This window comes from Amblyomma mixtum, chromosome 5 (assembly GCF_055824585.1).
Source record: "Amblyomma mixtum isolate Tamu chromosome 5, ASM5582458v1, whole genome shotgun sequence".
Classification (NCBI taxonomy): Eukaryota; Metazoa; Arthropoda; class Arachnida; order Ixodida; family Ixodidae; genus Amblyomma; species Amblyomma mixtum.
In genome coordinates, this window is record NC_143016.1 from 138,409,954 (window position 1) to 138,423,802 (window position 13,849).

The window sequence follows — 13,849 nt, forward strand, 5'->3', positions numbered from 1 at the left end:
ACATCCCATGTAAAATCGCTAAAACAGAAGGTGAACTAAAGGAAACGTCTAAACAGCTCATATTCTCACAGATTAGGGAAAAGTATGGGGCATTTTCTGTATTTAAAAGACATACATTATCTGTGATAATAAGATCTTCGATCATTTTACCCCTATAGTCACAGCGGACGCTCCCCCCAAAAAACAGGAGTGAGCGTTAAAATCCCCATCTACCAGATATGGCGCTGGAAGTTCATTGATAAGTTCTTGTAGATCACGGAATGATAATGTTAAATGTGGAGAAAAATATACGGAATATATTGTTAGTGTTTAGTAGCTGACGATGCTGACCACAACCGCCTCAAGTTTTGCTTCGACTTTGAATTCTTAAGCAGGGACGCCACTTTGGATGACAATCTCAACACCTCCCGAAAGTCTGTTTGCCTGCTTGCGATCACGTCTGAATGTTTTATAATGTTTCAGAAGATTCACGTGTTGTGCAAAAAGATTGTCTTCCTGAAGACATAAAGCTACGGGCTACATTGACCTTAAAATATGTGTTATGTAGCTACATTTCCTGGGGAGTCCTCTACAGTTTCACTGAACTAAAAACTTCATGGTCATGTTTTGGGGCGGCAATAAAAAGCAGTTTACTTTTGTTCTGGGCCCGTTATCAGGGCTCTGTCTCTTTTCGCTCAAGAGAGCTTTTCCGCCGCTGTAAAGCGGTGGGCTGGGAGTAAGATCAGTCGCCTCGCAGGAGGTGCTGGAAGACCGCGAGGAAGCCTCGGGTGTGTTGTTTTCAGGCCTCCCTCAACGGGGGGAAGCCGTGCGAGATATCGACCCATGGACCGGCGCTCCCTGCTTTGGAGGTGGCAGTGCAGCCTTCGTGGTCCCTGCCTGGGGCGTGGACGGCCTTGCCATAGGCTCGGTTAAAGTGGCCTGGAAAGGTGCAGGAATGCTGCGTGGTGCACCTCCCCTGCTGCACACTTCAGTTGTATTTTGCTAGGAAGGAGAATGTGTTCGTATTTCCAAATCCTCTTCTCGCTTCCTTAATCGAAATATTTTCTTTTTCCTTTATGGAGATTATTTCTTTTTTCTTCTTCCAGAACGGACGCGCCCTGGAGTACACAGCGTGGTTTCCTTCTCAGCCCAGCATATGGCTGCGTCACATTCCTCAGAATGGTGATCCTTTGAAGCGCATTTCGCGCAAGTTTAACGGCCACGGCAACTGTGCGAGCCGTGGTCAAACCTTTAATAACAGAAACATCTTCGGGGGTCAGTCATGTAGTGCTTTACATTTACCATACGTAACCGACTTCTGTGGTCTCAGGCAAGGTGGTGGTGGTAAACTTGCGGACCATATGTTTAGTATCTATTTCTTTGTTATCCTTGCTGTTTTGATCCTGTGAACGTCAATTACATTCTAGTCGGTGAGCCCTTGAAACAGTTCTGCTTCTCTTGGATAGGTAAAATTAATTTCAGAGATTACACCTCGTACTGTGTTACGTGACCGGTGGGGAGTCATGGAGACAGCGGAGTCCCCTATAGACACAATTTTTGAGATTTTTGAGCACTGGATGTTGTCGTGCATTTCTAACAGTAAGTCGCAGGTGGCCATTTTTGAAACCTAGTAGCGATGGCCCAAGGCATCTGTTAAGCCCTTCGACACAACAAAAAGAGATATTATTCTGTCTTGTTTTACTTCGAATTTTCTATGGATCGCATGAAACTTTGTGAATGTTGCTTTCTTTTTCGTAAAAAAATTCTGCTGCATTATTCTTCCCTCTTTTTAGGGACCGATCATGTTTGGAAAGGAGGGGAGCACAAAAGAAAAATTATTTTTTTCAATCACTGTGGCAGCCACAGAACACGGGGCCCAACTAGGGGGCGGGACAGGAACTTCCAAGAGAGTCCTGCCCACACCAGCTGCACACCTCATCTATAACCACATTTGACGCAAATCAGTGTAGCTGGCCACACAAGGTTAACCCTAGTCTCCTACGAAAAGTGAAAAAAACCGAGAAGAGAGGCGGAGACAGGAGATTTGCAAGGTGTAAATAGAAAAGTGAAAGATGGTGTAGAGGGCTAGCATGCGCCATGTGTGTTTATTCCCCCCTCCCCCCCCCCTCCTTTCTTCGCGGCTAAGGAAGGGGGGCTTCGTCGTTGAGCGGGCCCCAGGGAGATATGTGGATGCGTGCGGTTTCATTAGGAGCGCCCACCTTTCTGTCGCCTTTGGTGTCGCCGCTGCAGAACCCGGAGAGCCCCCGGCGGCGGAGCTGCGAGGAGAGCGCAAAGCGGGCTCACCCAAGCCTTCCATTGTTTCCTTTTTGGGAAGGACGCGTGTTTCTCGCCGCGGCCGCTTTGTGCCAGTGCACAAAGAACCAATAGCATAAAAAGGTCAAGCCGCCGTTTCATCTTACGCCGACAGCTCACCGCGGCTTCACAAACACCACTTGCGGCCCAATTAAGTTTCGGACGCTTCGTTCGGAGGTTCGACCGCTTTTCTTTTGAGAAGAGAACACTGCCGAACGAAGCGGGGCCAGGCGCGTCCGGATGAATGGGAGCTGTGGGTGGCGGTGCAGCTGACTGGCGTCCGGTATGGCCCCGGGGCTCGACAACGCGGGCTCAAGAAACGGGCGCGCGCAGAAGACGCCGCCTCACAGGACGAGCACTGCCACCTGCTTAATTGGGGACAGTGGCGGCCGCTTGACTTATGTCGCCGCCCGGACCCCGGAGGACAACTGGTGGGGTCAGCAGTCCATTGTGATCCGACTCTTATCGGAAAGTGGATCTGCGCTCTCGGGTGTTGTTTGCGACAGTCGCAGCTGGGTTGGGGCCGACAATTCCCCTAGTGCCGGGAAGCGTCAAGGTAACGGGTACTGGGGAGACAGACGTGGGAGTGTCTTGCTATGTTGTTTTGTGTGTATTGCTTCTTCCTCCTTAGGGGAGAGAGTTGGTCTGATATAGTGGGAGTGTTTTGCTATGTGGTTTGTAAGTATTTTGCTGTTCTTTCCATAGGGGAGAGAGTTTGTTTAATACAGTGGAAGTGTGGGGCGGGGCACGTAACCCAGGGGGCCAATCCGTATGTGTGTGAATCCTCGGAATGTACTATGTTTTAAGTGAAAAAGATGCCCTTTTTACAATATGTACATTTGGGAGAGTGTTATGTGCCTTAAGGAAGTTGGAGGGCGGGCCATACGGCCAATAACCAATCGTGTTAAGAGTTTGACACGATTGGATGCTGATGAATGTGGGTCGGGCCCATGTGTCTTTAAAACTGGGTCCCGGAGTCCGGAAAAGGGGTTCTGGGCGACGGAGATAGATGTAACGCATCTTCGGCTATGCCGAGTAGGGGCCTCCCCTAAATGTTAGCCAGTTCCATGTTGTTGTGGCGCTCACTGCTCAACTTGTATATATATGTAAACTATTGTATATAAAGCTTCAAGTTATATCCCCTGCAAGTTCTCGGTTGTTTGCAAGTATCATCTCCTCTAGACCTTCAGCCTTCAAGTAATAACAAGCCGTCTCCGACGGGGCACCCCTGGTGCAGAAGAAAGAAGAGAAAAATAACCTATTCGCTTTTTGGTACAAGAAAGAGCGAAACTTTACTGGCGCAGTCGACAGGATCCTGTTGCTACCAGAAGGAAGCACAGGAAGAAGGGAAGGCAAAGAAGGGGAGACGTCCAGGCATCAACAAGTCGAACATCGGCGGTTCGGGAGGACAAGGTGCAGGCGGAGAGAAGCGGCAGCCGTCGAGGAAGCCAGGCCTGGTCATCGGAAGTCAACTGACGTCGGCACCAGTGGAGCGGCGACAGTCGAGACCACCGGGCGGCAAGGGACAGCTGATCGCAGGCGGCCAACTTCAGGAGGGACAGCGACGAGCTACGAGGGACAGCAGTGCTCCGCTTCAAAGGGGTGAGTCCTCTTCGTTCTTCGCATTGGTGCGAACTCCGCTGTCCGAATAAGGCTGCCAGCGTGCATGGAAACACGCTTCGGTCACTTAAACCCCGACAGACAAAAACCCCAGGAAATGAGTGACGAGGAGTACGGTGAGGGGGCCGGGACGAGTGATGTTCCGGTGGAGCCGGTTGCGTCGAGGGACCAGATGTTAGATAAACAGATACTGCTCGTAGAGCGACAAATTGAGCTTGCAAAACTGCAGTCTATGCAGCGGAGAGGCGGAGGAGAGAGCTCGGGCTCGCCAGAGGCATGGGACACGCACGGGGAGTTGAGGCGCTTCTCGAAGCTACTCGCAGGAGCCCTCCCAAAATTTCCGGCGGACGCCGAGGTTCCGGTGTGGTTCGAGTCCGCGGAGAACACGCTCCAGGCGTACGACGTCCCAAGAGACCGATGGGGGCAGATCATCTTCCCGCTAATAGCGGAAAAGGTGCAGTTTCTCTCAACTAGGCTGACGCCATCTCAGCATAGAGATTATGACGCGCTCAAAAGGGCGGTGCTGGAAGAGCTGAGGCTTTCCGCTGGAGAATACCTCAGCTGCTTCCGAGGCTCGCACAAGAGAGCGAACGAAGGGTGGCGGACGTTTGTAACGCGCATCCAGAGTTACCTCCACTTGTATCTTGAGCCGAGAGGAGTCAAAACCCTAGAGGGATTAACCGCGTTGCTGGTGGCGGATCAGGTAAAGAGTCACCTGTCGGAGGAAGCTCTATAGTACATTATCCTTCAAGAAGGGAAGGAGTGGGTGAAGGCGCCCGAGATGGCCGCGCTCCTTCAAACGTTTGAGGAGGCGGAGGGTAAGAATAGCGCCTGCAAAAAGTCCGAGCAGAAGAATTTCGAGGGTCCCAGCGCACGAGGTATCGCGCCAGTCAAGGAAAGGGGTAAACCGTTGACGCTAAATTCTCAGGTGCCGAGTGCTAAGGCGCGCTCCATCAGCTGCTTCAGGTGCGGCTCAACAGGACATTTGAGATCGAACTGTCCGCATAGTTCAAGCCAGACCATCCCGAAGGCACGCAGTGAGAACGCAAATAGCCTGTCCGCTCGGGTAGCTATGGGGTGTGAAGGAAGCGGGCGTAGTGAGCTGACGGCCGTGGCACTCCGTTGCAAGGGTAAGGAAATAAACGCTATCCTTGACACAGACGCGGAAATTACGGTTGTGAGGGAGAGTGTCGTACCACCTGGGCTGACGAAGCCTCACGGGAAAATAACTTTAATATCCGCATTCGGTGAAAAGGTGGAAGCCAAGCTGGCGGTATTGCCAATGACTATGCACAAGGACACAGGAGTCTTCGCTGACGTAATGGAAGCCGTACCGGTGCTATGCGCCCTCACTGAAAAGTTGGTCACGCAAACCGATTGCCTGCTGTCGCAGGAGGCATAGGAGTCCCTCGAGGTGGAAGGAAAATCCCAAGGGATTATTGCTTCAGATGAAAGGGGAACCGCGGACTTCATACAGTCAGGTGATACTGAGCAAGCCGCGGGAGAGACAAGTGGTACGCTAGTCGCCCAGACTTCCCTACACGATGAAGGAGTAGGCTCTGCGGAGAGTGGAATTGCTGAGCCCACAATAACGCCAGGGAATGCGAAAAGCATGGCGGAGGTGTTCAGGGAGGAGCAAAGGCAAGATGAGACTCTACAGAAGGCATGGAAAGATGCGCAGACAGGCAAGGGAGGTATGACGGTAGTCGATGGGCTTCTCTACAACACGGATAGGATAGTGGGGCAGCCGGTAATACAGCTGTTACTGCCCAAGTCCCGGCGTGCAGAGGTCCTTCAGACTGCGCACGAGTCGAGCTGGGGAGGCCACTTGGGGTTTCGGAAAACAATGGCTAGGATTAAGTATACCTTTTTCTGGCCGGGGCTGCGGGAAGACGTAACACTACACTGCGATAGTTGTCACAGCTGTCAGACGCGATCAGACCTACGCAGGGCGGACAACGTGCCCATTCAACCGTTAGTAAGGCCCCGCTATCCCTTCGAGCAGGTGAATATTGATGTAATCGGGCCGCTGGAGCCTCCGTCAGGGAGAGCTCACAGGTACGCGCTGTGCGTCATCGATCTGTGCACTCGCTGGCCTGAGGTAGTTTGTCTACGCTCCCTCAGTGCCAGGGCGGCCTGCGACGCCCTCCTGACGGTGTTCAGCAGAACCGGCGTGCCGGAAGTAGTCGCGTCGGACTGCGGCACGAATTTCACCGCGGAGCTCACTAAAGAGTTTCTGGCAAAATTGGGCTGTTCGCCGAGATTCTCAACCCCGGGCCACCCGGAAAGTAACGGGCCAGTGGAGCGCTTCAACAGGACTTTTAAGAACATGCTGTATCATGTTATACAGAAGGAGGGCAGGAATTGGGACAGGTACGTTCCTTTCCTTCTGTGGGCCTACAGAGAGGTGCCCAATGACACGACCGGGGTGGCCCCTTTCCAGTTGCTCTACGGGCGGCAACCGACGGGCCCGTTATCTATTTTGAAGCGCTCTTGGACAGGCGAAACGAACTTGCCACCAACATTAGCTACGTCCCCCACAGAGTACTTGAGGCAGCTGCAAGCGCACTTACAGCAAGCGGCGGAAGCGGCGGAGCTGATCAGTGAAAGGCAGCAGAACGTGTATGCCCGCCAATATAATCAGCGTGCTTCCATCAAAAGCTTCGAGGTGGGGGAAGCGGTGCTCGTGTTTGACGATCAGCGCGGAGAGAAAATGCTCCCAAGGTGGAAGGGGCCAGGTACGGTCACCGGCAAGTACCGCGACCATTCCTACTTTGTAGAGATGCCTGAAGGGGGTAAAAGGCTCGTTCATGCCGGAAAACTCCGCTCATATCAGAGTAGGTTAAGGGCGCTCAGCGTCATGTTTGAGGAGCACGACGCGTCCGGGGAAGTTGATTGTGCACCAAGCCCAAAGAGCTCCCAGCCAGGAACAGAGATACTCTCCGCGGAAATGACCGCCCACATGCAGGAGAGGGACCGAACTGCGATTCGGGACATATTTAAGAGGTACCGAGACCTGTTCGACGAGAAACCCGGGGTGGCTAAAGTAAAAGAGCACGACATAATCCTGGCAGAAGGTTTTGCGCCTAGAGCGTCGCATGCATACCGGGTGCCAACCAGCTTGAGAGGGGAGGTGAGCAAGCAGGTAGATGAGCTGCTGAATCTCGGCTTAATTGTCCCCTGCGAGAGCCCGCACGCCCATCCCGTCGTCTGCGTATCAAAACGGGATGGCAGCATAAGGTTATGCGTAGACTTCCGCACGCTGAATGCGGGAACGGTCGCAGACGCCTATCCTATGAAACCACCGGGAGAACTAATAATGAGAGTAGGTAGGGCCAGATTTATCACACTCCTAGACCTCCGAAGGGGGTACTGGCAGGTGCCGATGGCCCCCTCCGCTCAACCCCTTACAGCATTCGTGTGCCACCGGGGGCAGTTCGCTTGGAAGGTGATGCCCTTCGGGCTAAAGAACGCCGCTCAAACCTTCCAAAGGGCGATAGACGACCTCCTGCGGCCACATGCGGAGTACGCGTGTGCGTATCTGGACGATATTTCGGTGTTCAGTGAGACCCTGGAGGAACACCTGCAGCACCTACACAGGGTTTTCGAGACTCTGAGGCGCGTGAACCTGAAGGTAAAGGTAGAAAAGTGTCAGATAGCGCGAGAGTCGATAAGATACCTGGGACACATCGTCGGTTCGGGGAGGCACGCGCCCGACCCAGAGAAGTTAGCCGCAATCCAGGGGCTGAAAGCGCCGACGTCAAAGAAAGAGCTCCGCAGCGTCCTGGGTTTGTGCGGCTACTATCGAGAGTATGTGCGCAACTACGCTGAGGTGGCGAGGCCGTTGACAGAACTGACAGGAAAAAGGGTCGCGAACAAAATTCCGTGGTCTAGCGAGGCCGACAGCGCGTTCCAACGCCTCAAGGCTGCGCTTTGTGAGGCCACTGCTCTTGGGACGCCGGACCCGGACAAGCCATTTTGGCTTTACACGGACGCCTCCGCGTTCGCCGCCGGGGTCTGCCTTTCTCAGCGGGATGAGGACGGTGCGGAGGTCCCGATCGCCTTCGCGAGCCACAAGTTCTCTCCGACGCAAACCCGATGGTCCACTATTGAGAGGGAGGCCTTTGCCGTAATCTGGGGCCTAAATAAGTTCGACATCTGGTTTTTCGGCGCACCGGTCACAGTCGTATCGGATCACAACCCCCTTGCATTTCTAACGCTCAGCACTCCACACGGGGCTAAGCTAACACGTTGGGCGCTAGCGCTGCAAAGGTACAATGTAGTGGTGCAGCACCGCAAAGGGAGCTCGCACAGCAATGCTGACGCATTATCTCGGCTACATAACTGTTGCTGGCATTCGGACGGCGGCGTACGGGCCGTGGCGGAGGACGGGGAGGAACCCCTGGTGTCATCCGCAGCAGTGATGTGAACGTGTGGTGAAAAGTGCGAACTCTGCCAGCGGCACAGTTCAGACATGAGAACACTGTGCCGCGGGCTGTGAAGGACACTGCATGCAGTCCATGAAGCCGTAGCTTTCATGGTTTGTACGCGCGTTGGTAAGCACGGCTTGAACGGCAATTCCTCGCTGGCATGGACAGCAAGTGCAGAGTGCCGTCTCTATTTGTCACGCACCATGTGTGTACGCGACGTCGTTTGTTGGCCACGCGGGAGGGAAACGACCGACTGCAGCCGCAGGGGTAGCGCGTAACGCGCAAGCTGTAACCGAGTTGCGGGACTGCTGGCGTTGTAGTTAAGCCACTAGCCCTTTTGTTTGTGGGTTTTTATTCATCTAAGCGTGCTGCAACCCTTAGATGAATTTTGAGGGGGGCGTGTAGAGGGCTAGCATGCGCCATGTGTGTTTATTCCCCCCCCCCTCCTTTCTTCGCGGCTAAGGAAGGGGGGCTTCGTCGTTGAGCGGGCCCCAGGGAGATATGCGGATGCGTGCGGTCTCATTAGGAGCGCCCACCTTTCTGTCGCCTTTGGTGTCGCCGCTGCAGAACCCGGAGAGCCCCCGGCGGCGGAGCTGCGAGGAGAGCGCAAAGCGGGCTCACCCAAGCCTCCCATTGTCCCCTTTTGGCGAAGGACGCGTGTTTCTCGCCGCGGCCGCTTTGTGCCAGTGCACAAAGAACCAAGAGCATAAAAAGCTCAAGCCGCCGTTTCATCTTACGCCGACAGCTCACAGCGGCTTCACAAACACCACTTGCGGCCCAATTAAGTTTCGGACGCTTCGTTCGGAGGTTCGACCGCTTTTCTTTTGAGAAGAGAACACTGCCGAACGAAGCGGGGTCAGGCGCGTCCGGATGAATGGGAGCTGTGGGTGGCGGTGCAGCTGACTGGCGTCCGGTATGGCCCCGGGGCTCGACAACGCGGGCTCAAGAAACGGGCGCGCGCAGAAGACGCCGCCTCACAGGACGAGCACTGCCACCTGCTTAACTGGGGACAGTGGCGGCCGCTTGACTTATGTCGCCGCCCGGACCCAGGAGGACAACTGGTAGGGTCAGCAGTTCATTGTGATCCGACTCTTATCGGAAAGTGGATCTGCGCTCTCGGGTGTTGTTTGCGACAGTCGCAGCTGGGTTGGGGCCGACAATTGCCCTAGGGCCGGGAAGCGTCAAGGTGACGGGTACTGGGGAGACAGACGTGGGAGTGTCTTGCTATGTTGTTTTGTGTGTATTGCTTCTTCCTCCTTAGGGGAGAGAGTTGCTCTGATATAGTGGGAGTGTTTTGCTATGTGGTTTGTAAGTATTTTGCTGTTCTTTCCATAGGGGAGAGAGTTTGTTTAATACGGTGGAAGTGTGGGGCGGGGCACGTAACCCAGGGGGCCAATCCGTATGTGTGTGAATCCTCGGAATGTACTATGTTTTAAGTGAAAAAGATGCCCTTGTTACAATATGTACATTTGGGAGAGAGTTATGTGCCTTAAGGAAGTTGGAGGGCGGGCCATACGGCCAATAACCAATCGTGTTAAGAGTTTGACACGATTGGATGCTGATGAATGTGGGTCGGGCCCATGTGTCTTTAAAACTGGGTCCCGGAGCCCGGAAAAGGGGTTCTGGGCTACGGAGATAGATGTAACGCATCTTCGGCTATGCCGAGTAGGGGCCTCCCCTAAATGTTAGCCAGTTCCATGTTGTTGTGGCGCTCACTGCTCAACTTGTATATATATGTAAACTATTGTATATAAAGCTTCAAGTTATATCCCCTGCAAGTTCTCGGTTGTTTGCAAGTATCATCTCCTATAGACCTTCAGCCTTCAAGTACAAGCCGTCTCCGACGGGGCACCCCTGGTGCAGAAGAAAGAAGAGAAAAAGAACCTATTCCCTTTTTGGTAGAAGAAAGAGCGAAACTTTACTGATGGAGGTAGGGAGGATAGGAAAAGGCGACTCTGCCGATTTCCCCCGGTCGGGTCAGGCCGGAAGTCAGTCGAAGGAAGCTGGGGCCAAAGTGGTAGGGTGCCTCTTCGGCATCTGCTCAACCTCCAGCCACACACGGCTAAGCGCGAGTTTTCGGCTGCATGGTCGCGCACTGCCCACCATCATCCACCTGCAGAGATGTCACTGCGGATGCTCAAGAACTCGTTGTGTGGCAGCTCACCAGCATCTGCATGGAGCAGATGCCCCTGCCGGGAAGGCATTGCTTGAAAGCTACAAAAAAAATTACCGACGATTACGTTACTTCCTAATGCGAAATTTGAGCGCAGCAAATAAGCTGTTTCACGCTTTTCAGTTGGTCGAAACGGTCGTCACGTCACAGTGCGCGAATTTCAATCGGGGCCAATTGTACTTTGGCTACTAACCATGCAACCAATTAAAGGGGTCGTATAGTGATGCTCCAAGTAACTTTGAGTTTAGTTAATTGCTTACTTAACTAATTCGTGTAATTAACCTTTCTAGTCCGACCAGATAAATAAATAAAACCAAGTAAGAAATTTGCCGAGCTTGGGAACCGAACCCCGGTCTCCGGAGTGCGAGTCGAGCACGTTTCCACTCCGCCATGCCAGCACGATGGTTTGGAATGAACAAAGGTGCGTCTAGTGAATACGGTGTCTTCGTTCACTCCCATCTTCCTCCCTTCCCGTTACGGTGAGGTTTAGGTGTCAACTGAGATATGAGAGACAGATTTCCTTTCCTCAGAAACCAATTTACCGACGAGCAAGGCGTAATTGTCCGCGTTTCAGATTGTTCCGAATTGTCGTGACGTCACCGCGCGCGAATTTTGACGGGCGTCCACCGAAATATGTGAGACAGTTGCTGCGCAACTTCCTTTCCTCAAATACAATTTTCGACTAGTGTCTACTCAGATATGTGAGACAGTTAATGCGTAATTTCCTTTCCTCAAATACAATTTTCATTTTCTTCATTACGGCCCCTCTTTCTTCTTTCACTCACACTTCCTCTCTTCCTGTACGGTGCGGCTCAGAGATGACAGAGAATTACAGCCCCATTTCCTTTCTTCAAAAAGCGTTGCGTTCAAAGGGCAACGCATCGCGCCGAACGGGTGGTGGCGTTCCTTGGACTCCGTGGCAGCGCTACAACACGCTGTCGCGTTCCACTTCTAAAGGCGAAGCTTAAGCGTGATTAATTGGCAGTTAATTAATGCACCAACAAAATGTGCAGTGAACAATCACGTAGCAGAATGCAGCACTCAGGCTTTCGCCTTTCAGCACTTTAGCCGCTAAAGTTCCTCGTAATTTTTTCGCAGTGGCGAACGGCAGCGGCAATTTCGGCTCGGGCGGTGCACATATACAGATCCGCCGCCACCGATCTGGCTCTCTGATTGCCACCGCACAGGGGTTGCATTGGAGGAGGAGCGAAGAAAGGAATGAAGTTCGAGCCGGCGCTTTGACAACCGGAGACTCGCAGGAAGAGGGGGGAGGGGGGCGGCGTGTACACCCAGCGGCAAACGATGGGGGCAGAAGCGCGCGCAGCAAGCGGACAACACGATAAAGGGAGGAGGGAAGAGATAGCAGCGACTGACTGATGCCGCTGACGCCGATAGCGCTGGGGGGATGAAAGGGGGGCGGAGCTGGTTACGAGGCCGACGACGACGCCGACGCCGACGACGACGCGAAACCCAGGACCGGACGCCAAAGAGCTGCGCTCTAAAAACAGTGGTATATTGCACGAAGAAATGCTGCGGAAGTTGGGCGTAGGTCGACGGGAGAAAAGGTTTATAAATATTTGTAAACAAGCAGCTTTGCCTTATAGTGGTTGAAAAAGATTTGCAAACCAACCATCAAGTGCGCATGAAACCAGAACGAGAACATACAAAGAGTAAGCGCTGGGTGAAGGAGTAAAAGGTATTAGCTGGGTAAATGGGACTGGAAAGGTTTCGACACTGGTTTTCTAAGGATCTGCACTTGAGAAATGTTACAGGAATTCGATTCTAATAATTAAAGAGGCGGAGACCTCTTTTATGAAGTGAGAACTATGCGCTTGAGCTCCAACATATGAAGTGTGCCTCGAATTACGATCCATCTACAGTGTGCTGTGTGCTTTAAAAGACAATAGGTTTGGTTTATTGGGGTTTAACGTCCCAAAGCAACTCAGGCTATGAGGGACGCCGTAGTGAAGGGCTCCGGAAATTTCGACCACCTGGGGTTCTTTAACGTGCACTGAGATCGCACAGTATACGGGCCTCTAGAATTTCGCCTTCATCGAAATTCAACCGCCGCGGCCGGGATTGAACCCGCGTCTATCGGGTCAGCAGCCGAGTGCCGTAACCACTGAGCCACCGCGGCGGGGCTAAAAGACAATCAAACATATTTTAAAGTGCAGCCGTACCCATCAAGATGTTGCTTCCTGCAAGGTAAACATTAGTGGAGCAACACGGTTCAAATATAAAGAAGGTAACGTGACTGTATGGGCGGCTGTATAGTAAGTAAAAAATTGCTGGTGGATTGGCGACTTAAGAGCAGAAAAGTGAGCTTAGGATAGATTTTATCATGACAGCCTTAAGTAGCGCATGTCGCAGAAAAACCGGTGTCGGCGTTGTAACACGAGAACTTCCAAATAAGTGTAGTGGAGATATAGGGAATCGAACCAAGGTCTTTCAGATTGCGAGGAAAGCACGCGCAGAACACGATACGAAGGATCGATGATCCGAACTGAGTAAAAGTTTGCCTAGTAAATGCGTTGTGGTCTTTGACTTCTTTAAGTGTCTTTGTGTACTGATGCGTACGTGAGTAATAATGATGCGAATTGTGAAACAGCACTACAGTTGTTTGGAATCCTCAACGAAAGAAGCTACAAGCTAAACATGAGAAGGCGCAACAGAAAAACTTGCTGCTTCTTTTATCTGTGGCAAGTATAAGAGGACCGATTCGGTCATCAAAATGTTGAAGTCCTGTTACCTTGAGCTGCTAAGAAACGAGGAGAAAAATCAAAGATCGAAATTTTATTACCACTTAATGAATGGATATTCAAGCATTAGTAACAAAAGGTACCTGCATCCTCCTGCTAAACTTGGCGCCTGGTTGAATCATGATATGAAAATACATCCATCGCGCGCACTGTCATCTTTCACTCTATCTTCTTGCGTGATAAAGCTCTGGAATAGGCTATCCACTCAAGTTGTACATAATACCTGTTCGACAGCGTTTCAAACAAGTCTTCACCCATATTTTAATCTGCGCTAACCTGTGGTTCCGTGTGGGCCGTATTGTAGCTTTATGTATATTTCTGTGTTCTCTGACATTACCGCCTGTGTAACAGTACTTGAATAACCGGTTGCAATTCTCTAACTCGAAATGTTTGTCCTTATAATGTTTCACTCATTGATGTTTTGGGAATTATTAGTGTTTGATCGAACAATTTCTATTCCCTCCACGTAATGACACTATGACCAAATGAATAGATAAAATTTCACTAATATGCTTCACTGAATTGCTTCAGTTTTGGGCCGATAAGCTTCAATACTAAGCCTTCTTTACATTATT

The 13,849-nt window shown here is 52.0% G+C and overlaps 1 protein-coding gene across 1 annotated transcript; it reads left to right on the forward strand.

The window, feature by feature from the left end:
- Positions 1-4,009: 4,009 nt before the first annotated feature.
- Positions 4,010-8,341, forward strand: LOC149343887 (uncharacterized). The gene is made up of 2 exons (XM_089547094.1): positions 4,010-4,615; positions 5,918-8,341. Exons 1-2 carry the CDS (start codon positions 4,010-4,012, stop codon positions 8,339-8,341), a joined length of 3,030 nt encoding a protein of 1,009 aa, XP_089403220.1.
- The last annotated feature ends 5,508 nt before the right edge of the window (positions 8,342-13,849 follow it).